We start from the raw sequence: 27,426 nt of genomic DNA, 5'->3' as shown, positions 1-27,426 counted from the left end.
CACTTCTGTCCCTCTTTAATGATGGGAGAGGGGAGAAGAGGGAGTGATCAGCGTGAGACTCATCCTTGATTATGCTGGAGGTCTTGCCGAGGCAGCGTGAAGTGCAGATGGAGTCATTGGCAGGGAGGAGAGGTTTTGTGTGATAGCCCAAAGACGTGCAGCTTTGTAGGTTAATTGGCTTTTGTAAATTATCTCCAGTGTGTAGGATAGAACTAGCGTATGGGTGATTGTGGTTGGCGTGGACCCAGGGGGCCAAAGGGCCTGTTTTCACACTGTATCTCTAAAACTAAAATGCTGAATAGTCTTAGGACGAGGGGTAAGGTGAGGAGAAATCTTTGAAGATTGTCAAATCTTCACAGTTAGAGAGTGTATTCATACCTGATACCAACAGACTTTTGGGGCAATGAGGAGTGAGTGGGAAAGAGGATAAACATGGAGACCAGCCACAACCTTACTGAATGGTGAAACAGGTTTGAGAGACCCCCGACCTACTCCTGCTTCTACTTCCTAGATTCCTAAACTGTGCCTGAACCCCTCTGTTGGTGGATCACCAGCTTCCTGACAGACAGGAAGCAGCATGTGAGGCTGGGAAAGCACATCTCGGACCCGCAAACACTCAGCATAGGAGCACCGCAAGGGTGTGTACTCTCTCCTCTCTCGACACCAACGACTGCACCTCCACAGACACCTCTGTTAAGCTTCTCAAGTTTGCGGACGACACAACCCTGATTGGACTGATCCAGGATGGGGAGGAGTCTGCCTACAGACAGGAAGTGTCACAGCTGGCATCCTGGTGCCCTCGCAACAACCTGGAGCTCAATGCTCTTAGAAACATAGAAACATAGAAATTAGGTGCAGGAGTAGGCCATTTGGCCCTTCGAGCCTGCACCGCCATTCAATATGATCATGGCTGATCATCCAACTCAGTATCCCGTGCCTGCCTTCTCTCCATACCCTCTGATCCCCTTAGCCACAAGGGCCACATCTAACTCCCTCTTAAATATAGCCAATGAACTGGCCTCAACTACCCTCTGTGGCAGAGAGTTCCAGAGATTCACCACTCTCTGTGTGAAAAAAGTTTTTCTCATCTCGGTTTTAAAGGATTTCCCCCTTATCCTTAAGCTCTTAAGACAGTGGAATTGATTGTAGACTTTAGGAGAGCTCCCCCTCCCCTCACCCCACTCACCATCAACAACACCACAGTCACATCTGTGGAGTCTTTTAAGTTCCTGGGAACCATCATCTCCAAGGACCATGTGGGGGGGGCTACCATCGACTCCACAGTCAAAAAGGCACAACAGAGGATGTACTTCCTATGGCAGCTGAGGAAGCACAATCTGCCACAGGCAATGATGGTCCAATTCTACATGGCCATCATGGAGTCTGTTCTCACCTTCTCCATCATGGTCAGGTTTGGCTCAGCCACCAAGCACGACACCTGGAGGCTGCAGCGAATCGTCCGATCAGCTGAGAAGGTTATTGGCTGCAACCTTCCCTGCATTGATGAACTGTACACTGCAAGGGCCAAGAAGCGAGCGGGCAAGATCATCTCTGACCCCTCTCACCCTGGCTATAAACTCTTTGAATCACTTCCCTCTGGAAGGCGACTCCGGATTGTCAAAGCTGCCACAGCCAGACATAAAAACAGTTTTTATCCACAAGTAGTTGCTCTACTCAACAGCCAAAAATCTGTAGCCTCCCTTTGATCTGGTATTTTGTTGGTTCACATGCTTGATCAATGGTGTTTTATCATTAATGTTTTATTATTATTAATGTTTAGTGTTTTCTGCGTTATTCGTAACTGTCACTGTATGTCATGTTGTTACTTGCGGGCGGAGCACCAAGGCAAATTCCTTGTATGTGAATACTTGGCCAATAAACTTACTTACTTACTTACTTACTTATGACAGGTCTGAACATCATAATACCTTTCATAAATAATCACTCTGCACACTCCTCACCATGAGATATTGGCCTCAGAGGCTTTCCACTGGTACTATCTGCCATCTCTCTCTAGGTCAGAATAATGACAGCATCAGTGTTTCTCATGGTACTAACATCTCTGGCAAGCCTGGCATGTCATTCCCAATCCTACTCTGCCTATAAGTATGGCTGTGTATATGAAACAACTTCAGAGAGCAGGTAAGGTTAACAATGTTCAGTCACAGGATTGGAGTCACAGAGAATAACACACAAGGAAACATGCCAATTGGTCCATACCAACAAAAATGGTTATCTATGTTAATCTCACGCATGCATTTGACCTATATTCCTCCAGACCTTTCCTATCCACGTACCTGTCCAAATGTATCTTAAATGTTATTATAGGACCTGCCTCAGCCAATTCCTCTGGCAGCTCGTTCCACACACGTACCACTCAGTGAGAAACAATTTCCCCTCAGAGTACTTTTAAATATTTCCCCTCTTATCTTAAACCTTTGCACTCTAGTTATTGATTCCCTGTCGCTGGCACAAAAAAAAAAGATATTCATCCTATCTATGCCCCTCGTGGTTTAAAACACCTCTGTAAGATCGCCCCTCATTCTTCTATGCTTCAAGTAATAAATGCCAGGTCATGATAAAACAAAGGGTTTCCATCCATAAAAGGCAAGAGTGAACCAGTTAGAGTGGACATTCTGGTTGCCCATCAGTGTACGGAGATTAGAGTACCTAGAATTTGCATCTGCATTGACAACGTTAAGCATGCTAAAGAGTTGGAGAAGGGGGTAGGCGAGGGATGGCAAGTCCCAAGCTCTCGAGCCTACAGGAAGCAAGGCCTGTTTAACAGGAGAACAATCTATTTAAAACGCGGATGGAACAAAACAACAGAAGCTTCTCCCGGTCGTAGAATTTATTTGTTCAGAAAGTTACAGTGTGTGGACAAAGACTGTCCACGGTGTGGTTCAGTTCAACCTCAGTCAATTGCAGCGTTAGTCCCTGTCTTGATTGATAGTGGAGGGCAAATTCAATGCTAGCATTTATATCAAGAGGACTGGAATACAAAAGCAGAGATGTAATGCTGAGGCTCTACAAGATGCTGGTCAGGCCGCAATTGGAGTACTGTGAGCAAAATTGGGCCCCATATCTGAAGAAGGATGTGCTGGCTCTGGAGAGGGTCCAGAGGAGGTTTACAGGAATGATTCCAGGAATGAGTGGGTTAGCATATGATGACTGGGGCCTGAGCCTGTACTCACTGGAGTTTAGAAGGTTGAGGGGGGACCACATTTAAACTTACAGAATAATGAAAGGCATAGAGTGGACATTTCCATTGGTGGGAGAGTCTAGGACCAGAGGTCATAGCCTCAGAATTAAAGGGCGCTCTTTTAAAAAGGCAAGGAATGAACTTCTTTAGTCAGAGGCTAGTTAATCTGTGGAACTCATTGCCACAGAGGGCTGGGGAGGCCTAGTCAGTGGATATTTTTAAGACAGAGATAGACAAATTCTAGATTAGAACAGGTGTCAAGGGTTATGGGGAGAAAGCAGGAAAATGGGATTTGGAGGCAGAGATCAGCCATGATTGAGTAGACACGATGGGCCGAATGGCCTAATTTTGCTCCTAGACCTTGTGAACGTGAATTATCCAGTCATCCCTACTTTCACCTTGGAGAAGCATGGTCCCTGTGCACCAGTCTCAAATTCTAGCACTCCATCTGTGACTCTCCCAGTTGCTACTGCAGGATCCCAGTTTGCTGGTGGGCACTAAAGAAAATCCACGGCATTGGCACATCCTGTTTATGTGACGACATTTGAAAAGATCAGATGCATAATAACCCTTGTGATCCGGCAGCTTGAAGAATTGCTCAAGACTATCCAATTGAAGTGTGAGTCATTTGTATCCTTTGGAATCAGAATCAGGTCTTAACAGGTTCTCAGTAACATAAATATCATCGCCTAGTTGCCAGCCAAAGTCACCTGGCTGATGGCTTGTCACTGCCATTGAAGCCTATGAATATGATGCCTGAAGTCGCCCAGGTTGGTTTGGAAAAGCACACAATGAATGGGATTCATAATCCCACTTGTTCTCTATGAACAGCGCTATCTTTATACGTTCAAACAAAACCTCTTCACTATCCCTCCTTATATTTATATACTTTTATTCACTGAAATTTAGGATGAGGGAAATCTTATGGAAACATATACAATTCTTAAGAGATTGGACAGGCTAAATGCAGGAACAATGTTCCCAATGTTAAGGGAGTCCAGAACCAGGGGTCACAGTTTAAGAATAAGGGGTAGGTCATTTAGGACTGAGATGAGGAAAAACTTTTTCACCCAATTGTGAATCGATGGAATTCTCTGCCACAGGAGGCAGTGAAGGCCAATTCACTGGATGTTTTAAAGAGAAATTACTAATTAAAACACGTGCTATAACTCCAGGTTAAGCGCTCAATTAAGAAAACCAAGCCCAAAACCAAAGTATTATCTAACTAAATACACCAACTTACAATAAATGATTCCATATGCAAAAATAAAAACACAAGACAGCTACCTACATATTAATTAGCTCTGAAAAAAACGAATCCTGTGGACGCAAGTATATCATTGGGGTTATCGAGTGGGCACCTCCCTTCATTGGTGTTTCATTGAGTTAGGCCCACGACACCTCAGTTGGTTCTAGCGTCCTAGAACAATATCTCCCTTGCATAAGACCAGGATACAATTGCCAGTCTCCATGGTATTGAGTTTCATGAATGATGATATAATGGCCGTCAGTTCAGGCAATTGGAGTTGCTTTGTGAAGCCAGGATATCCAGTCTACGACGTGCTTTTGCGGTTGTCGGGTTTAATGGCTACTCCAGTTAAGCTGACGGTTAATGGTGAGGGAACTCAGGAGTAGTAATGCCATTGAATGTTAAAGATGAGTAGGTCATCAGACTTTTGCTGATGATGGTCATTGCTTGGTCTTTGTTGTTTGGTCTTGCCGTATGCATAAACAGATTGTTCTGCTGCCTGAGGAATCAGTCCGAAGAAGGGACTCGACCCAAAACGTCACCTATTTCTTCTCTCCAGAGATGCTGCCTGTCCCGCTGAGTTACTCCAGCATTTTGTGTAAACCTTTGATTTAAAGCAGCATCTGCAGTTCTTTCCTACATAACATGCTCTCCTAAGGGTGGTATATCTGGAGGGAACCCCATTCCCCTTTTCTTTTCGGGATCCGAGTATGTCCTTTTAAATATTCCTCTAACTCTTTCTTTGAAGCTTTGAGCTTTCCACTTTTTCTGACTAAACATTCTTTTAACAAATTTAAATGGATCCCGATAAAATGCTGACCTGATTCGCTCCTTCTACTTTCTCTTCCTCCTAAGGTGTTCTGCCCTCCTTAATATTGCTAACCAATTTCTTAACTCTTCTTGCAAAACATTAATTCCCTCTCTCTCATTAATTGTAGCCTTTCTCTACTGCTTTCTCAACTGCCTCCTCCTTCACTAATCTCTTGATTACAATACAATATTGTATATTGTATTGATTTCTCTCTCGTCTCGGATCTAAACTCCTGTAGAGCCTGCACCTTCTTTCTCTAAATAACACCAAACCTGTCTGCACCATATTGATAAACTCTCCCATCTTATCTAACTTGCTTTCCACTGTCCCTTTCACACTCTCTAACACGTTTACCAAATCTATATTAACAGTTTCCCATTCCTTCCTTTCACTTGCCCTAGGCCATTTAACTCTAGGTTTCAGTCCTCTCTGACTGGCAGATTAACCTCACCACCACCTACATCCCCCTCTACAGCGCTTGTTCCCTCCTCAACAGTAACAGTGATAATGACATCCTGCGAACTGTGGTTTTCTACCCATCGCTCGACTTGACTCACTTGACTGACTTCTCAAGAAGTACTGCTCAACGTGACTTCCCTGCACTCCCTCTAACAAGCACTTCTTCTTTCCTGGATGTTTTCAAGGGAGAGATAGATATAGCTCTCAGGGCTAACAGAATCAAGGGGTAAGGGGAAAAAGCCAGAACGGAGTACTGATGATCAGCCATGATCATATCGATTGGCGGTGCTGGCTCGAAGGGATGAATGGCCTACTCTTGCACCTATTTTCTATGTTTCTATGTTTCATGTGTCTGCAATGGGACATCACTAGATCTGTTGCGAGCTGCCCCACACTAACGCCACTGCTCCCTGCGTGAGCAATCCGACTACCGACTAACCATTCGAAGGACAGGCCGGCTCATTGTGCTCTGCCTCAACCTGATCAACCTTGGGAATTCGGCCCGAGGGTCAGGCCTAGCCAATACCTGTAGGCCGCAGACACCATTGTCTGGTCAATGGACAAGCACCATTGTCATGCAGAACCCACTCAAACCTGAAGGTATGAAGAAGGGACCCGAACCGAAACATCTCATCCTTTTTCTCCAGAAATGCTGCCTGAGCTGCTGAGTTACTCCAGCACTTTGTGCATATCTTTGGTATAAACCAGCATCTACAGTTCTTTGTTTCGACAAGCCTGTGGTCTCATGGTCTGAAAGGCCCCGAGCTCAGATGTGCACACATTGGTCTAAGTCCACGTCTGTGTAGCTTCTTGTAGATCAGTGCATGCTCCTTTAACATAGTGACCTCACCACTACTAACCACTCCCCATTGTCTCTTGTATAACAAGGTGTTGCGGACTCAATGGACCTAAGGGCCGGTTCCCGTGTTAATTTTCCTCTTGATCCTTTGACTGTGAGTTTTGGTGAATCAAGGATTGTAAGGAAGCTCCGAATGCCAGAGTTTATAAATTCCTTGTAATTTTCAAAAAATATTGCATACTGCAGGTCAAACCAGGAGAACTGCAAGGTTTGCAGGGACATGGAACTGCAGTTGCTGGTTTATTTCAAAGATAGACACAAAACGCTGGAGTCAGTGGGTCAGGCAGCTTCTCTGGCGAAAAAATGATTGGGTCAGGGCTCCAAACATTTAGTTCTTCAGACTAAATGTAGGAGGTGGGGAGGTGAATAGGAAGGTGAATGGGAAGAGGGGGGGGGGATGAAGAGGGGGGAGAGGCCAGGAAAAACCCAGCACCAATCAGCTACAAATGACCTCATGTTGCGAGGGAAGGGGTGATCTCAAGAGGAAAACAATGTGGAGAACTGTGGAACTGGTAACATGACTATGGTGGAGAAAGGGTGAAAGGATGGGAGCAGGGGAAGGGAGTGTGAGCTCCAAGAGGAGGAGAAGCTTGATCTGGGTGTTGGGTGATGGGAAGGGTCAGGGTTGGGTGCGGGGGATGACCTGGGGTTAGGTGTGGGAGGATGGGCCGGGGTCGGGTGTGGGGGGGGGGGGGTGGGCTGGGGTCGGGTGTGGGGGATTGGGCTGGTGTTGGGTGTGGGGGATTGGGCTGGTGTTGGGTGTGGGGGATTGGGCTAGTGTTGGGTGTGGGGGATAGGGCTGGTGTTGGGTGTGGGGGATTGGGCTGGTGTTGGGTGTGGGGGATTGGGTTGGTGTTGGGTGTGGGGAATTGGGTTGGTGTTGGGTGTGGGGTATAGGGTTGGTATTGGGTACGGAGGCTAGGATGGTTCAGGGTGCAGGTAATGTCCGGCGACTGTGTCTCGGCCAGGGCTGAAACAGGGTGCAGGGGGTTGGATGTCCTCAGACCGATGTTAGGCACTAGGGAATAGGCTGGGTGCAGGGGATGATGTCCTGTGGCTGTGTGTTTGAGTATTGGGTTAGGGCTAGTGATGGGTACTGGGGAGTGGGCTGGAGTAGGGATTGGGCTGGTGTTGGGTGCGGGGGATGGACTGGGGCTGGGGGCCGGGGGACTGGGGCTGGGGGACTGGGACTGGGGACGGGGGGCTGGGGGCTGGGGACCTGGGGACTGGGGACCTGGGGACTGGGATTGGGACTGGAGACTGGGGGCTGGGGACTGGGGACTGGGACTGGGGATTGGGGACTGGGGACTGGGACTGGGGGCTGGGGGCTGGGGGCTGGGGACTGGGGACTGGGGGCGGGGACTGGGGACTGGGGCTGGGACTGGGACTGGGACTGGGGACTGGGGACTGGGACTGGGGACTGGGGCTGGGACTGGGGACTGGGACTGGGACTGGGACTGGGGACTGGGGACTGGGACTGGGGACTGGGACTGGGGACTGGGGACGGGGACTGGGGACTGGGGCTGGGACTGGGACTGGGGACTGGGACTGGGACTGGGGACTGGGGACTGGGACTGGGGACTGGGGCTGGGACTGGGACTGGGGACTGGGGATTGGGACTGGGGACTGGGGCTGGGACTGGGGACTGGGACTGGGGACTGGGACTGGGGACTGGGACTGGGACTGGGGACTGGGGACGGGATTGGGGACTGGGGACTGGGACTGGGGCTGGGGGCTGGGGGCTGGGGACTGGGGACTGGGGGCGGGGACGGGGACTGGGGACGGGGACTGGGGCTGGGACTGGGACTGGGACTGGGACTGGGGACTGGGACGGGACTGGGGCTGGGACTGGGGACTGGGACTGGGACTGGGGACTGGGGACTGGGGACTGGGGACTGGGACTGGGGACTGGGGACGGGGACTGGGGACGGGGACTGGGGCTGGGACTGGGACTGGGGACTGGGACTGGGACTGGGACTGGGACTGGGGACTGGGGACTGGGGACTGGGACTGGGACTGGGGACTGGGGATTGGGACTGGGGACTGGGGCTGGGACTGGGGACTGGGACTGGGGACTGGGACTGGGACTGGGGACTGGGGACTGGGACTGGGACTGGGGATTGGGACTGGGACTGGGGACTGGGGACTGGGGACTGGGACTGGGGACTGGGACTGGGAACCGGGGATTGGGACTGGGACTGGGGACTGGGGACTGGGACTGGGACTGGGGACTGGGGACCGGGGATTGGGACTGGGGACGGGGGACGGGGGACTGGGGGCTGGGGACTGGGACTGGGGACTGGGGACTGGGGGCTGGGGACTGGGGACTGGGACCTGGGGACTGGGGACTGGGGGCTGGGAACTGGGACTGGGACTGGGGACTGGGGACTGGGACTGGGGTCTGGGGACGGGGACTGGGGACGGGGACTGGGGACTGGGGCTGGGACTGGGACTGGGGACTGGGACTGGGGACTGGGGACTGGGACTGGGACTGGGACTGGGGACTGGGGATTGGGACTGGGGACTGGGGCTGGGACTGGGGACTGGGACTGGGGACTGGGACTGGGACTGGGGACTGGGGACTGGGACTGGGGATTGGGACTGGGACTGGGGACTGGGGACTGGGGACTGGGACTGGGGACTGGGGATTGGGACTGGGACTGGGGACTGGGGACTGGGACTGGGACTGGGGACTGGGGACCGGGGATTGGGACTGGGGACGGGGGACGGGGGACTGGGGCTGGGGACTGGGGGCTGGGGACTGGGACTGGGGGCTGGGGACTGGGAACTGGGGACTGGGGGCTGGGAACTGGGACTGGGGACTGGGACTCGGGACTGGGACCTGGGAACTGGGACTGGGGGCTGGGGACTGGGAACTGGGGACTGGGACCTGGGAACTGGGACTGGGGGCTGGGGACTGGGACTGGGGACTGGGACTCGGGACTGGGACCTGGGGACTGGTGACTGGGGGCTGGGGGCTGGGGGCTGGGGACGGGGACGGGGACTGGGACTCGGGACTGGGACCTGGGGACTGGGGACTGGGAACTGGGACTGGGGACTGGGGCAGGGGACTGGGGACTGGGACTGGGGACGGGGACTGGGGACTGGGGACTGGGGACTGGGGACTGGGGCAGGGGACTGGGGACTGGGGACTGGGACTGGGACTGGGGGCTGGGACCTGGGACCTGGGGACTGGGGCTGGGACTGGGGACTGGGGCTGGGGCTGGGGACTGGGGACTGGGGACTGGGACCTGGGGACTGGGGACTGGGGACTGGGACTGGGGACTGGGGACTGGGGACTGGGGACTGGGGATTGGGGCTGGGGACGGGGGATTGGGACTGGGGACTGGGGATTGGGGACTGGGGACTGGGGACTGGGACTGGGGACTGGGGACTGGTGACTGGGGCTGGGGACTGGGGACTGGGGATTGGGGACTGGGGACTGGGGACTGGGGACTGGGACTGGGGATTGGGGACTGGGGACTGGGACTGGGGACTGGGGACTGGGACTGGGGACTGGGGACTGGGACGGGGACTGGGGATTGGGGCTGGGACGGGTGATTGGGACTGGGGACTGGGATTTGGGGACTGGGACTGGGGACTGGGACTGGGGACTAGGGGACTGGTGATGGGGACGGGGAAACGGGGACGGTGACTGGGGACGGGGACTGGGGGCTGGGACTTGGGACTGGGGAACTGGGGCTGGGGGACTGGGTACGGGGACTGGGATTGGGGCTGTGGACGGGGGATTGGGACTGGGGACTGGTGACTGGGCTGGGACTGGGACGGACCTAGGGGCTGGGGGCTGGGGACTGGGGACAACGGGGACTGGGGGACTGGGGACTGGGACGGGGGATTGGGACTGGGGACTGGGGATTGGGGACGGGGACTGGGACTGGGGACTGGGACTGGGGACTGTGGGGACTGGGACTGGGACGGGGGATTGGGACTGGGGACTGTGGATTGGGTACTGGGGACTTGGACTGGGGACTGGGGACTGGGGATTGGAGACGGGGACGGGGACTGGGGACGGGGACTGGGGGCTGGGGACTGGGGACTGGGGACTGGGGCTGGGGACTGGGGACGGGGACTGGGGATTGGGGCTGGGGGATTGGGACTGGGGACTGGGGATTGGGGACTGGGGGCTGGGGCTGGGGACGGGGACTGGGGCTGGGGACTGGGGACTGGGGCTGGGGACTGGGGACTGGGACTGGGGACTGGGGACTGGGGACTGGGACTGGGGACTGGGGATTGGGGACTGGGGACTGGGGACTGGGGGCTGGGACTGGGGACTGGGGGCTGGGACTGGGGACTGGGGGCTGGGACTGGGGACTGGGGACTGGGACTGGGGACGGGGTCTGGGGACTGGGGCTGGGGACTGGGGATTGGGGACTGGGGACTGGGACTGGGGACGGGGACTGGGGACTGGGGACTGGGGACGGGGACCTGGGGACTGGGGACTGGGACTGGGGGCTGGGGCTGGGGCTGGGAACGGGGACTGGGGACTGGGGACTGGGGACTGGGGACTGGGGATTGGGGACGGGGACGGGGACGGGGACTGGGGACGGGGACTGGGGGCTGGGACTGGGGACTGGGGACTGGGGCTGGGGACTGGGTACGGGGACTGGGGATTGGGGCTGGGGACGGGGGATTGGGACTGGGGACTGGTGACTGGGGCTGGGGACTGGGGACGGACTGGGGCTGGGGGCTGGGGACTGGGGACGGGGACTGGGGACTGGGGACTGGGGACGGGGGATTGGGACTGGGGACTGGGGATTGGGGACTGGGGACTGGGACTGGGGACTGGGGACTGGGGACTGGGGACTGGGGACTGGGACGGGGGATTGGGACTGGGGACTGGGGATTGGGGACTGGGGACTGGGGACTGGGGACTGGGGACTGGGGATTGGAGACGGGGACGGGGACTGGGGACGGGGACTGGGGGCTGGGGACTGGGGACTGGGGACTGGGGCTGGGGACTGGGGACGGGGACTGGGGATTGGGGCTGGGGGATTGGGACTGGGGACTGGGGATTGGGGACTGGGGGCTGGGGCTGGGGACGGGGACTGGGGCTGGGGACTGGGGACTGGGGGCTGGGGACTGGGGACTGGGACTGGGGACTGGGGACTGGGGACTGGGACTGGGGACTGGGGATTGGGGACTGGGGACTGGGGACTGGGGGCTGGGACTGGGGACTGGGGGCTGGGACTGGGGACTGGGGGCTGGGACTGGGGACTGGGGACTGGGACTGGGGACGGGGTCTGGGGACTGGGGCTGGGGACTGGGGATTGGGGACTGGGGACTGGGACTGGGGACGGGGACTGGGGACTGGGGACTGGGGACGGGGACCTGGGGACTGGGGACTGGGACTGGGGGCTGGGGCTGGGGCTGGGAACGGGGACTGGGGACTGGGGACTGGGGACTGGGGACGGGGACTGGGGACTGGGGACTGGGACCTGGGGACTGGGGCTGGGGACTGGGGACTGGGGACTGGGGGACATGGGGGAACTGGGAATGGTTACTGGGGAACTGGTGTCTGGGGACTGGGGTACTGGGACTGGGACTTGGAAACGGGGGACTGGGGACGGGGACTGGGACTGGGGCCTGGGAGGGGGACTGGGACTTAGGACTGGGGGCTGGGGGACTGTGGGGGCGTGGGTATGGGGGACTGGGGACTGGGACTGGGGGGCTGGGGACGATGGGGACTGGGCTGGGGATTGGGGATTGGTACCTGGGGCTGTTTACTGGGGACTGGGGACTGGGGATTTGGACTGGGACTGTGTCTGGGGACTGGGGACTGGGACGGGGATTTGGTACTGTGCTGGGATGGGGGGCTGGCTGGGACTGGTGGATGGGACTGGGGCTGGGGCTGGGGATTGGGACTGGGGACTGGGGACTGGGGGCTGGGGACGGGATGGGGGATGGGGGACTGGGGACCGGGTCTGGGGACTGGGGACTGGGGACTGGGGGCTGGGGACTGGGGACTGGGGACTGGGGGCTGGAGATGGGGGCTGGGGCTGACGCCGGGTGCAGGGGGTGTCCTGCTTTGGGATGAGCCGGGCTGGGCTGGGCTGGGTGTTGTGTTACACTTCCTGTCGAGTGTGCAAGCCGCTGTGTTTCCGCATTCACCTGTGGCTCCGGGCAGCGAGCGCCTCACACCTCAGCCAACTCCGCCCGGGACATGGAGCTCCCTCGCCGGCCGCCCCTCGCCCCGCTGCCGCTGCTGCTGCTGTTGTTCCCGCTGCTGCTGCTGCTCCCCGGCTGCCGGCCCCTCGCCTCCAACCCCCAACAGTGCCTGGCCACATACGAGCTGGGCCGGGGGGACTTCGTGCTGGACACGGACGACTCGGTGGCGGCGGGGGCGTCTTTCCTCAGCTCTCCCAACGTGAGCCGCGCCCGGGACTGTGTGCTGATGTGTTGCCGCAGCCGCGGCTGCAATGTGGTTCTGCTGGAGGATGTGAGCGGGCCGCCCCGGGCAGACCCCACACTCCGGCACATCAAGGGCTGCTTCCTCTTCAACTGCCTCTACAACCAGGAGTATGTCTGCAGGTTCTTCAGGAGAGTGGGCTTCAGCAACTTCATCCTCAAGGAGGTCTACAAGGAGTACCTCAGGCCCAGGTCACCTGGCGCAGGTAACACAACCGCAGGCACCCACCCCTCTGCCCTCCCTCCCTCCCTCCCTCGACTTCACCCCCTACCTTGACCCCATGCTCTGCTGCCCACCTGCCCTCCCCCTTTCACCCCCTTCCCTCCCCCTACCCCCTTTCACCCCCTTCCCTGCTTCCCCTTCCCTGCCCCCCCTTCACCCCCTTCCCTGCCCCCCCCCCTTCACCCCCTTCCTTCACCCCCTTCCCCTTTCACCCCCTTCCCTGCCCTTTCACCCCCTTACCTTCCCCTTCACCCCCTTCCTTGCTCCCCCTTTCACTCCCTTCACCCCCTCTCCCCTTCACCCCCTCCCCCTTTCACCCCCTCCCCTTCACCCCCTTCCCTGTTTCCATCCTGCCTTGTCTCCCCCCTCCTTCACCCACTGCCTTCATCCCCTGTTCTGCCCTCCTCCAGACCACCCCCTCTCTGCCCCCTGCCCTGCCACTCCCTCGACTTCACCCCTTGCCCAGATCTGCCAGATTTCACCCCCTGTCCCCCTGACTTTATCCCCTGTCTTTCTCCCCACACTCTGCCCCCCCCCTCCTCCTCCTCCTGACCACCCCCTGCTGACCATCCCCTGCCCTGCTCCGCCCGCCAACTTCATCCCCTCACCTGCCCTCCTCCCCAAGCAAGCCCTTCCAGAACCTCCTGATCTCCGACTCAGCCCCTGACTCCCCCAAACAACCCCCCCCACCCCCATAATGATGATCACAGCCCTGCCGTCCCCTGCCCTCTCACATTTGCCCCCACCCCAGCTTTGAACCCAACCCTGACCCATTTTGCCCCTGGCCTGACCTGCTACACCTGCGTCCTAGACAGCTTCCCCTGTTCGTTCCCCCCTGGACTGCATCCCCCTCTCACCCTGCCTGCCCTGTCATCTGGCTGGCCTGCCCACCCATCCCGTCTTACCCCATCCTGCCCTTCCCATCTGCCCTGCTCTGCATCCACCCACTCTTCCCCTCCCTTCTTCACCCATGCTCTGCCCCAGGCTTTCTTCCCAAGGCCTGCCCACCTTCACCCTGCCCCTTTCTTACCTCCACACTGCCCACCCCCCAGCTCACCCAACCCCTTCATCCTCTCCCCCCGCCACACAGTCTTCCCTCGATCCACGCTCCCATCCCCCCGCCAGTCAACCCAGTGCTTTTGTTGTGTGATCTTAGTTGTTGGACTGGAAATGTGGAAACAAATTTGCATGCAGGAAGGGATGTGGCATTGGATGTTGATCCGATGTTGGATTTTAATGTTATCTGAGGGGTAGAATGGAGATATAAGAAATTGTAGATGCTGTAATCTGGAACAAAAGAGTAACTCTTCTGATATGGGTTCTGCACACAAAACATTGGCTGTAGTTCTACCTCCACAGATGAACTACTGAGTTTGTCCAGCTCTTTTACCCTTTGAAATAATGCCCTTGCATTTTACAAATGAAAATTTCAGATAGCTGGAAATCTGAAATAAAATCAAAGAATGCTGGAAACACTCAGCGAGTTAAGAGAAACAATTGATGTTTGTAGTCTGAAACCCTTCATCAGAACTCGGTTATCTGAGTTAGAGGAGATGGTGGGAGGAACAAAGGGAAATGTCTCTGAAACAGTGAAAGTGGGAGAGTCTTCTAGGACTCGAGGTCATAGCCTTAGAATTAAAGGACATTCTTTTAGGAAGATGAGGGGAAATTGCTTGTCAGAGGGTGGTGAATCTGTGGAATTCTTTGCCACAGAAGGCTGTAAGAGGCCGTCAGTGGATATTTTTAAGGCAGAGATAGATAGATTCTTGATTAGTACAGGTCTCAGAGGTTATGGGGAGAAGGTGGGAGAATGGGGTTTGGAGGGTGAGATAGATTAGTCATGATTGAATGGTGGAGTAGACATGATGGGCCGAATGGCCTAATTCTACTCCTATCACTTATGACTTACGACATGGGATGGGTAAAACTATTTGTCTTTTATTGGGATTTTCTAGTTCACTAGAGGGGGCATTTGCACCCATGTTGACTTGAGGTACCACATCTGACAGTGCAGACTGGCAGCACTACACTGAAACCTAGACTATGTGTTGTGGCAGGGATATGAGCCTGAGACTATCTTCTCCGGGTCCCTGCCACTCAGCCAAGGTGCTACTTCTTTTGTGGACATGTTGATGAGGGATGGGTATTAACCTAAATGGTGGCTGACAGTTTAATTTAGTTTAGGGAAACAGCACGAAAACAGGCCCTTCGGCCCACCAAGTCCGCGCAGACCGGTGATCGCCCCGTACATTAGCACTATCCTACACAATAAGGACAATTTGCAATCATACCCAAAGCCAATTAACCTACAAACCTGTACGTCTTTGGAATGTGGGGGGGGAAACTGGGGCATCCGGGGAAAACCCATGCGGTCACAGAGAGAACGTACAAACTCTGTACAGACAGCACCTGTAATCAGGGTTGAACCTGGATCTGTGGCGCTGCAAGGCAGCAACTCTACCGCCACGCCCCTGTGCCGCCCCTCAGTTCAGTTCAGATCAGTTTAGTTAATGATTGTCACGTATACCGAGGTACAGTGAAAAGCTCTGTTGACAGTGTGGAACTCTGCATGTTAAAGAAAATAAACTGCAATAAATGTTTGGAGAGGGGGTTGTTCTGCTGGAAACCAGTCAAGACTTTGTGGCTGAATAGCCTCCAAGGTCTTTATCAGAGGCCTTGACCATCAAGACCAGGTTTATTATTTAAAGTAAATTTAAAAAATGAAGGAAAAACATGGAAAATGTTGGAGCTACTCAATAAATTGTCAAAGATTATCTGTGTAAAGAGAAATAGTTAACAAATCAGGTTTTACTTATCCATCAGTTGTGGTTGATTTTGATTTGAATCTGTAATTTCAGTTTTTTTGTTAATTCTTAACTCCCTTCTCTGCATTTCGATGAAAGGTTTGCAAGAAAGGACATTTATGAATAACATATTTTGAATTATGCATTTCACTTGCATGACTAATTGAAGTTAACCTCTTGTGTGGACGGACACACAAGAAACTCCAGTTGCTGGAATCTTGAGCAGAACACAACCCGTTGGAGGAACACAGTGTGTCTGGCACCATTTGTGGAGGAGATGGACAAAAGACAATTTAGGTTGGGACACTTCAGTCTGAAGAAGATCCTGCCTGACCTGCTGGGTTCTGCAAGCTGTTTTATTTACACCTCTTGTATGTTTGGTTCACAGTTTCTGTCAGCGGAGCACAGGGGTGACAATAAACGCAGCTGAGGAGGGTGATTATTAATGTACAAAGGCGCATGATTAATGTAGCACCACTACATTTCTTTCTGGTGTGAAACCATGACTGTACCATCTCAATGCCTTGCACAAGATGTGTGAGTGGATTGTCCTTGGGCAACGAAGTTTCAAATTGTTAAAGAACACAGCATGTTGAACGGGTAGCAAGAGTTCTGTCCCTCAGTGTAATGTGAAAAGCTTAAAGGACAAACCAAGTGGTGGTTCAATATTGATAATACTTCCAGTTTTTTAATTGGACAATCAGCGAACGTTACTTAAATGGTGTCAGTGTAGTCTATGAAATATCTTTCAATGTGTCAAAAGAGCTGTCAGTCTCCTAGAAGGACCCAGCAAATCTTCAGAGCCATCGAAGAAACTTCATTGAATATGGCAGCCAATTTGTACATTGCGATATCTTAAACACAGAAACAAGTTAATTATCCAAGTCTCTTTTTTGTGAGATGCTGTGTTGTGGGGAAGCTGGAGTGTTAGTATAGATTAAATAATCTGTTCAATGAACAGAGGCTATCTTCTCAGTGTAGGAGGGAACTGCTATTTACACCAAAGATAGACACAAAATGCTGGGGTAACTCAGCAGTTCAGGCAGCATCTTTGGAGAAAAGGAATAGGTAATGTTTTGGGTCGAGACCCTTCCTCTCCACTGATAGTCAGGGGAGAGGGAAACTAGAGGTATGGAAAGGTACAGAACTTTGTAGGTGAGGAAACGTGTATCGAATGTGTAGATTCGCCTGTTGGTGATAGGAGAATCAGAATTGCGTTAATAGGCACATAAGAGAAAATAGATTCTGAGGAAGGTTGAGTTGGGCAATGGGATTGCTCTGAGACACTAGGACTCAATAGGCTGAATGGGCTTCTGCCATGTTGCAAAAAGATATGAGAATACATAAGACAAATGTAGGAAGACTGAAGTCTTTTTTTTCCAGCAAAGAATTGGTTTAATATGGAACTTCAAAATTGTGAATGGGTTTGTTCAGAAGACTGCAAAAAAATGCTCAACTTGTAGCAAACTCAAAATTAGAGGTTATTAATTAAAGGATCTAAAATTAGAGGTTATAGAGTAAAGGATTAAAATCGAAGAGGGAACTTAGAAGAAACCCTGTGATGAGACAGTGAAACCTGCTGTCACAGTTGAAGTGAGTATCGTGGAATCACTTAAGGGGGAAGTTATATTGGTTTACGAAGTAGAAATGAATAAAAATATTTTCATTTTCATGATCCTCTTTTGTGGCTTATTTTGGAACATTTTAAACCAAAGGATGTGCTTTTGAAATGCAGACACGAGAATCAGCAAATGCTGGAATATTGGGCACAGCACAAAATGCTGGAGAAACTCAGTGGCCAGGCTGCATCTGTGGAGGGAATGGACCGACAATGTTTTAGGTCGGAACCTTTTTCAGACTCGAGAGATAGGAGAACCTCTGGGTTTCTTCTTTGATTTATTAGTTAGATCCTTATATTTATATTTATGGACTCTTTAAAAAAAAAAAAAGTGGGCATACTTTGAAGAGATTCTGCAGTGGAGCTGTAAAATGGAGACACATGAAACTCGGATGCTGGAATCTTGAGCAAAAAACTCAGCAGGTCAGACAGCATCTGTGGAGGAAATAGATAGATGACGTTTCGGGTCAGGACCCTTCTTCAGACTTTGAAATGTAGTCAGTGAAGGGAATGGCAGGCTGATTTTGGTAAGCATGCTCACATAAAGAGTGATGAAATCATTGAACAGATGTAGTGAGCTTGGTTGTGTGGTGTATATTGGCCAGCTTGGTTGACTGATTCCCTGCTTTTGTTCCACATAGCTTGGTGGGGCCCAGTATGACCACCAGTGGGACGAATGGTGCTTTGGCTTTAATCATCCTATCTAAGAATGCTATTGAGCTCCTTCAATATTTCAATGAGCTCAAGCCTGGATTAGGTGCCCTAGTCTTTGGAGTGTTGGCACTGTGGAACAAGTCACTAAAAGTCACTAATGCAGCACTTAGTCTGTGGAACAGCATCCCTCTTCTCATCAGAACTGCCCCCTCCATCGACTCCTCTAAGTCTAGACTTAAAACCTATTTCTACTCACAAGCGTTTCTTGAGGTCCTCTGACGGAGCGCTGTAAACAGTTTATGTATGTATTGTTAGATCTGTGTACCATTGTATGTAACATGTTAGTACCTGCACTGATGCAAAGCACTTTGGTCAACGAGAGTTGTTTTTAAATGTGCTATAGAAATAAAATTGACTTGACTTGACTTGAATCCTGTGTGCAGTTCCACAACTGCATGTGAATTAAGAGATTTTGAGTTTGATATGATGGTTTCTCTCTGACAGGAATCATTCAGTGGTTTCCTACCGATTTGTGCCCAGCTTCCTTCCATTCTCCCCGATATTCCTTCGTCCCATAGATTGTTGGCAGTCGTGCAGTTTTGATTATTGGTAATGCGTTAAGACCACAAGTCTTTTGACTACAGCCTTGCATTTCTGCTCCCACTGGGTTAACAAGGGAAAAGGTTTGTTTCCTCTGGCAAGATCCAGCTGAGAGAAGTTGGTGCGCTGGGTAAGAATTTAATTGTCTTTTGAGTTATATTGCTTGGGTTAAAAAGATAGCCAATGAACCCATGTTGCCATCTTTATATTTTGAATTTCCTAATGGCGTAGAAGGAGTCTATTCAGCCCATCGAGAGGATGGAGAGAATGAGGAAATGAGGACAAAGATGATTGAGCTATAGAAATCATACAAGGATGTAAAGGCACATATATATCCATGCAATCACACTTTTACCTGGCTACAAGCCACTGCTGGATCTGCCTGAAATAATTGGTGTAATAGTTATTCCTTCATGTGCTGTGAGTTTGTAGTTGCGTAACATTCTGTATTACGCTCAACCTTAGATTTGGAATGATAATTGATCTTGCATATCACGTGATCATTGGACATTTGTGTTTAGTTTATATTTACATATACCGAGGTGCAGTGATAAGCCTTTGTTGCATGCTAACCAGTCAGCGGAATGTCTATACATGATTACGATCGAGCCATCCACAGAGTACAGATACATGATAAAAGGAATAACATTTAGTGCAAGATAAAGCCAGTTAGGTCCAACCAAAGATAGCCCAAAGGTCTCCAATGAGGTGGATAATAATACAGCATTGCTCTGCAGTTGTGGTGGGATGGTTCCGTTGCCTGATAACAGCTGGGAAGAAATTCTCCCTGAAGCATTTTGATTCTGTTAAGTGAACGTTTATTGTGAGAATTTGACCTATTCCCTCGGAAAGGGACAGTTGGTTGTGGTGCTGCAGCTGGATTATGTGAATATCCCTGTAGTTATTGTCCTTTGCAGAAGCCTCCTCACCCAAGACACCCCCGTCCACTTTAAAAGCAGTTGCACTTCTCTCGAAATGTAAATAGAACACAAAACATTGCAGCACAGCATTGCATGTGCTAATGAATGTCTGAAGAAGGGTCTCGACCCAAAACGTCACCCATTCCTTCTCTCCAGACATGCCGTATGTTGCTCTGACTTACTCAGCAATTTTGTGTCTATCTGCAGCACAGGAACAGTCCCTTCAGACCACAATATCTGTGGCCGAACATGATGCAAGGTTAAACTAATGTCCCCTGCCTGCATGTGATATACCACTGCATTCCCTGCATATTTGTGAGCCTATCCAAAAGCCTTTTAAATGCCACTATTGTATCTGCCTCCACCACCATCCCTGGCAGCACATTCCAGACACCCACCAGTCCCTGTGTAAAAACAAAACTTGCCCCACACATCTGCTTCGAACTGAGCCCCTCCAATAAAGCTATGCTCTCTATGACCTTTGCACCCTGGAATAAATATTCCTTCTGGTCACCTTATTTATGCCAGGGTCAGCCTTCTTTGGAGTTTGACCAGATGATCAAAAAGGAAAAGTGATTGATTTCCAAGTCAGGATAAATTTGAAGAGGAATTGCCATGTGCTAATGAATCGTGTTGCCTTCAAATATTACGGGGTGGTAGAGGATGCAGATTTAGAGTAATAGCGTCAGACAGCATGAAAACAGGCCCTTCGGCCTAAATTGCCTACAACGAGCAACATGCCCATCTACACTAGTCCAACCTGCCTGCGTTTGATCCATATCCCTCTAAATCTATCCTATTCCTGTACCTGTCCATATGTCTTTCAAACGTTGTGATAGTACCTGCCTCAATGACCTCCTCAGGCAGCTCGTTCTATATACTTACCACCCTTAGTGCAAAAAAAAAAAAGCTCCTCGGGTTCCTGGCAACATCCTCGTAAATCTTTTCTCCACCCTTTCCAACTTAACAACATCTTTCCTATAACAGGGCGACCGAAACTGAACACAATACTCCAAATGTGGCCTCACCAATGTCATGTACAACTGTAATATGACCGCCTAAATACTATAATATTTTGACAGAAGCAGGCCAATGTGTTTAAAGCCTTCTTGAACACCCTATCTACCTATTATTCCACTTTCCAGAAACTATGTGCCTGCCATTCCTGTGTAGGTCCTGCCCTGGTTAGATTTCCCAAAATACTCCTCACACTTCTCTGTAGTAAAATCCATCAACCTTTCCTCACCCACCTGCCCAACCGATCACGATCCTGCTGCAAATTTTGACAACCATTTTCACTATCTACAATACCACCCACTTTAGTTACATCGGTAAACTTGCTTATCATACATGAAACGTTCTCATTCCAAATCATTGATATAGATGACAAATAACAATGGGTCCAGCTTGGAACCCTGAAGCACGCCACTAGTCGCAGGCCTCCAGTCCGAAATGCGCCCTTCCACCATCACACTCTACTTTTTTCCATGAAGCCAGTTTTCTATCCAGTCGGCTAGCTGTCCTTGGATCCCATGTGATCTAGCCTTCCAAAGTAGCCTACCATGCGGAACCTTGTCAAATGCCTGGCTGAAATACAACAGGATATGGCAGATGCTGTTAAAGAAATCTTGGCAAGCTATGGAGCACTCCTTGGTGATGATGCTGGGCAATAGTGTGTGTGAGTAGTGGCGGGAGCTGACATGTCAAGTGGAGGTAGGTTGCCAGTCTACATGGTATTGAGTTTCATGAATGATGATATAATGGCCGCCAGTTCAGGCAATTGGAGTTGCTTTGTGAAGCCAGGATATCCAGTCTACAACTTGCTCTTGAGGTTGTTGGGTTTACATGGCTACTCAAGATAAGCTTACAGTTAATGGTGTAGGAACTAAGGAGTAGTAATGCCATTGAATGTTAAAGATGAGTAGGTCATCAGACTTTTGCTGATGATGGTCATTGCTTGGTCTTTGTTGTTTGGTCTTGCTGTATGCAGAAACAGATTGTTCTGCTGCCTAAGGAATCAGTCTGAAGAAGGGTCTCGACCCAAAACGTCACAATTTCTGCTCTCCATAGACACTGCCTGTTCTGCTGAGTCGCTTCAGTTTTTGGTGTCTATCTTGAGGAATTATAATGTTGTCCTGAGGCAGAAATGATCGACAGCCATTAAGCACACATTTCACAGGTTCGTGCACCACGTTCTAGGAGCAACATTAGACCATTTGGCCTATTAAATCAATGACGCCATTCAATCATGGTTGATCTATCTCAACCCCATTCTCCCTGCCTTTGCCCCATAACCGCTGACCCCCGTACTAATCAAGAATCTGTCTATCTCTGCCTTAAAAATATCCATTGACGGCCTCCACAGCCACCAGTGGCAATGAATTCCACAGATTCGCCACCCTCTGACTAAAGATGTCCTCTTTTTCAAGGAATGCCACAGGCAGCAGAGTGCATTTTACACTTATTTACCATTAAATGGTTAGCCAAGGTTCGTTTAGCTTAGTTTAGTTTAGGGAAACACCGGGTCCATGCCGACCAGTGATCCCCGCACATTAACACTATTCTACATCCACTAGGGACAATTTTGACAGTTACCTAGCCAATTAACCTACAAACCTGTACATATTTGGAATGTGGAAGGAAACCGAAGATCTAGGAGTAAAAACCCACACAGGTCACGGGCAGAACGTACAAACTCCGTACAGAGAGCATCCGTAGTCAGGATCAAACCCGGGTCTCCAACGCATGTTCGCTGTAAGACAGCAACTCTACCGCTGCACCACCGTGACTGTGGCAACTGATGCCACATTTGATCAAACGCGACCTTGGTGTCAAGGGCAGGTTCTCCCATCGCATCTTTAGGGTTCACCTCTTTGGCCTACAATTAGATAATGCGTAGTGAAAAATCCCTGAAAATGCGTAGTGTCCTTCTGTCCCAAAGACAGGGAGACCAGTCGGTTAATTGGCCACTAAAAGATCCCATGAGTGGGTACGTGAGTGGAAGAGGGATTTGTGGGTGAGTTGGGGGAATGTAGAGAGAATGATGTGGGTTTAGTGTAGAATTAATGTAAATGGGTGCTTGATGGTTTGTGCGGTCAGTGAGCATAAGACTTGTTTCCATGCACTTATGATTTATGAAGCAGCACTGATTTCTCATCTGAGAGAGTGCGGGGGGGGTGTATTTGTGGTAAGATTCTTTGCCCGTGATTGATGTTGAATTTCCTAAGATTATAGTGCTTGTTGGGGACACTGCTTCAGACAGTGCTTCTCCTTCCCTGAGTACACTGTTGATCCACCATTTACACTGGGATAGTCCCGTTGATGGAACATAGAAAGATAGAAAAATAGGTGCAGGAGTAGGCCATTCGGCCCTTCGAGCCTGCACCGCCATTCAATATGATCATGGCTGATCATCCAACTCAGTATCCCATACCTGCCTTCTCTCCATACCCCCTGATCCCTTTAGCCACAAGGGCCACATCTAAATCCCTCTTAAATATAGCCAATAAACTGGCCTCAACTACCTTCTGTGGCAGAGAATTCCACAGATTCACCACTCTCTGTGTAAAAAATGATTTTCTCATCTCGGTCCTAAAAGACTTCCCTCTTATTCTTAAACTGTGGCCCCTTGTTCTGGACTTCCCCACCATCGGGAATAATCTTCCTGCATCTAGCCTGTCCAACTCCTTAAGAATTTTGTAAGTTTCTATAAGATCCCCCCTCAATCTTCTAAATTCTAGCGTGTACAAGCCGAGTCTATCCAGTCTTTCTTCATATGAAAGTCCTGCCATCCCAGGAATCAGTCTGGTGAACCTTCTCTGTACTCCCTCTATGGCAAGAATGTCTTTCCTCAGATTAGGAGACCAAAACTGTACGCAATACTCCAGGTGTGGTCTCACAAAGACCCTGTACAACTGCAGTAGAACCTCCCTGCTCTTGTACTCAAATCCTTTTGCTATGAATGCTAACATACCATTCGCTTTCTACACTGCCTGCTGCACCTGGAACATGGAACATGGCGTACTCAGGGATCGTTTAGTTTTTTTAGTTTAGAGATACAGTGTGTAGCAATGTTACAAAATTCTGAGATTTTAGAAAATCAAGTCTGCAATTTATCCCATCAGATAAAGCATAAAAAGAAGTTTAATTTGACACCTAATTCACTTTCATATCTTCAGTGTTAAAAAGGTTATGTCCATTTTCATACTCGGAAATTAGCATCTTGTTCCCTATTGCTTTTCCATTGACTTAACACAAAAGCTGTGATCAAGGACAGTCAAAAGCCCATCACTTTTTTAAAAATTAAGAGAACTGAAAGAAATTTTCAGTTATTTAGATTGAAGCATTCTGAAACAAATATGAAACAACCTTACTTGGATGACCTGAAATTAAAGCATATAATTAATTAGTTACCCAATTGTAGCTAATTACAAAATTCAATTACTAGATCTAAACATCTATCCATTTCTTAAGAAAAGATTAACATTTTAATATAGCCTATAGTGTCCAAATAACATTCACACAAGAATTCACAATATAACATGATTTTTAAATCTCATTGTCATGGATTTATAGGCCAAATGGAAGGAATTTAGTGTTTAATTCCTGTAAATTAATGGCCATTTTAATTACCTTGCAAGTGGGTTTTTGAGGAACGCGATCGTTTGGAACGTTGCGGTTGCGGTGAATTTAAACCCCATATCGGCAGGAAAAATGCTGCCGGTTCGTATGGGTCCTAAATCACCGTTTCGCAACGTAAAATCTGGATTAAAGGCATCCTAAGAAGCAAGTTTATACATAAAATAAACGGCTTTCCTTTACCTGTCCCGTACGTGAAATCCGTCCCCGTTGTCGGCGTTGACGGCTTTAGAAACTGATTTTTAAATTACTCCAGTGCTGAAATTGTCGGGCGATTTAAAAAAAAAAAATTCACAGAACGGCCGTCGAACAATTCTTCAGCAAAAGCTTACACTCCGAGAAAATATATCCAGGACAGGTAGGAGAAAAAACGCATTTTAACCCCGCCCCCCCCGCCCCTCAAAGGCGCCAATGTCGCGCACACGGACAGTGGCAGAACTGCAGCGCCGCTGAAGGTAAGTTTTGTAACATACCTACAGTGTGGAAACAGGCCCGACACACTGAGTCCGTGCCAACCAGCGACCCTCGCACACAAACACTATCCGAGGGACAATTTACACTTACACCAAGCCAATTAGTCTACAAACCTGTACGTCTTTGGAGTGTGGGAGGAAACTGCTCCCAGAGAAAACCCACAGGGAGAGCGTTCAAACTCCATACAGACAGCACCCGCAGTCAGGATCGAAGCCGGGTCTCTGGCGCCGTAAGGCAGCAACTCTATTGCTGTGCGACCGTGCAAGATAGGACATTAGTCAGAGATAAATAAACTGTTTGTGAAACGCTTTTCCCAATTTATGCCCTCGTCCTCGAGGCTCAAATGAAACTTTTCTTGCCATGTTCAAGTCTGGTGATTGGGTTTGATGGATTTTGATGGACTTTGATGGATTTGAATCATAACATCATACAGAATGGTGAACTGACCCTTCAAACCAACTTGTGGATGCAACCAAGATGCTCCATCTGAGCTAGTCACATTTACATGTGTTTGGTCCATATCCCTCTCATTCTTTCCTCTCCACTTTTCTGTTAAAAAAGTATTTCAAATGTTGTTACTGTACCTGTCTCAATGACTTCCTCAGGCAGCTTGGTCCACACACCCTCTGTGTGGAAAAGTTGCCCCTCAGATTCCTCCTAAACCTTTCCCCTCCAGTTTAAACCTATAACCAATTTGATTTCATCTCTGGATTATGTTATTGCTAGTCTATTTTAACGTAACCATGGCACAGCAAGTAGAGCCACTTCCTCGCAACTTTGGAGACCAGGTTCAATCCAGATCAACTGTTCCTGTCTGTGTGTAGTTTGTATGTTCTCTCTGTGTCCGTATAGGTTTCCTCTGAGTCCTTCACTTTCCTTCCACATCACTGAGATGTGTAGTTGGTGGGTTAATTTACATTGTAATTTGCATCAAGGACAGTGATAGAATCTTGACAAAGATGATAGAATGTATAATGAATGAGATTAGTGCAAAAGGGTCACGAAACAAGATAGATAGATGGATGGATGGATGGATGGATGGATGGATGGATGGATGGATGGATGGATGGATGGATGGATGGATGGATTATTAATCAGCACACTAATAAAAAAAACTACATAACATTAAAGAAGAAATTTAACATTAAAACATAAAAGCATCCCCCCACAATGGTTCCCACTGTGGGGGAAGGCACAAAGTCCAGTCCCCATCCCTTTGTCCACCAATGGTCGGGCCTATTGAGGCCTCCGCAGTTGCCGCTGCGGGGGCCGATGTTTCAGGCCCTCTCGCCGGGTGATGGTGCTCTGGCGTCGGGAGATCCCTCTCAGCGGCCTGGGATACCTGGAACAGCCGCTTCCTTACCGGAGACCACGGCTTCCGCGCTGGACGGAGCTCCAACACTGGCGATCTCGGCAAGAGATCCCAGGCTCCGCGATGTCAAAGTCAGCGCCGCTGGCCGCTCCACAGACCCGCAGCTCCGCGATGTTCCAATTGGTGGACCCGGACCCAGAGCTCCAGCGCCGCGACCCCGGCAAGGCATCGCCCGCTCCACGATAGCGCCCCAGCGCTGTACTGCCGCCGAAGCCGTGGTTCTGGCCGGTCCCCTCAGGAAAAGCCGCTCCAGACCCGATGGTTGGCCACGAGAACGGGTCGAAGATGCTGCTCGGAGGAAATCCGCCTCTCCGAGGTAGGGACTGAGAAAAGCAGTTTCCCCCTTTACCCCCCCCCCCCCCCCCCCCCACACATAAAAAGACTAGACCCCCAGCAACATACCAAAAATTTAAAAAAAGAAGTGAAAAAAAACGGACAGCTGCAGGACAGGCCGCCATACAGGACGGCGCCCCCTAGTTTGTCATATGTCCTGAAACGGAACAATGAAATTCTCACTTGCAGCAGCATAAACACTCTTTAAACACAATAATGAACGGAAAAACGTTTGTGTGTCTGTGTCTCAAACAATAATAGTGCCCTCAATTCTATATTATTTGGAGGTTGTCGTGTTTAATAGCCTGATGGTTGTAGGGAAGAAGCTGCTCCTGAACTTTGTTTCCGGCTCCTATACTTTCTTCCCGATGGCAACAGTGGATGAGAGTGTGGTCAGAGTGGTTGGCACAGACTCAGTGGGCTGAAGGGCCTGTTTACCATCCCTCAATGACTCTAACTTTGTGACACTACGACCCCACCCTGCGTCTGATCTCGCCACTTTTTAAGAGTTTCGTTTATTGCTGCAATGTGAACATAGGTAGACAAACAGGCGATTGGAGGTGTGGAAATCCTAGCAATATATGTCCTCCACAAACAGACTACAGCATGGGAGAGCAATAGATTTCCAAACACTGTTGAGTTTGGGATTATTTTGGCACCATTCCTGCTTATTCCCCGTGTAGTCTGGCTCAGAGAACACTGACTATATCTAAAAGGTCTGCAAGATTGCTTGAATATAAAATGTCAGTTGCAATCTACTTGTTTGAGTGTAGGTACAGAAATG

At 50.5% G+C, this 27,426-nt stretch overlaps 1 protein-coding gene across 1 annotated transcript in view; it reads left to right on the top strand.

The window, feature by feature from the left end:
- The first annotated feature begins 12,633 nt into the window (after positions 1-12,633).
- LOC116976832 (kunitz-type protease inhibitor 1-like) overlaps positions 12,634-27,426 on the top strand; it is a 77,758-nt gene continuing 62,965 nt past the window's right edge. Inside the window, exon 1 of the mRNA XM_033026804.1 lies at positions 12,634-13,212. Coding sequence (XP_032882695.1) covers positions 12,762-13,212 — 451 coding nt within the window. The 5' untranslated portion in view covers positions 12,634-12,761. The remainder of the gene's footprint in view (positions 13,213-27,426) is intronic.

This window comes from Amblyraja radiata, chromosome 9 (genome assembly GCF_010909765.2).
Source record: "Amblyraja radiata isolate CabotCenter1 chromosome 9, sAmbRad1.1.pri, whole genome shotgun sequence".
Classification (NCBI taxonomy): domain Eukaryota; kingdom Metazoa; phylum Chordata; class Chondrichthyes; order Rajiformes; family Rajidae; genus Amblyraja; species Amblyraja radiata.
This window is presented reverse-complemented; position numbering and strand designations above follow the sequence as displayed.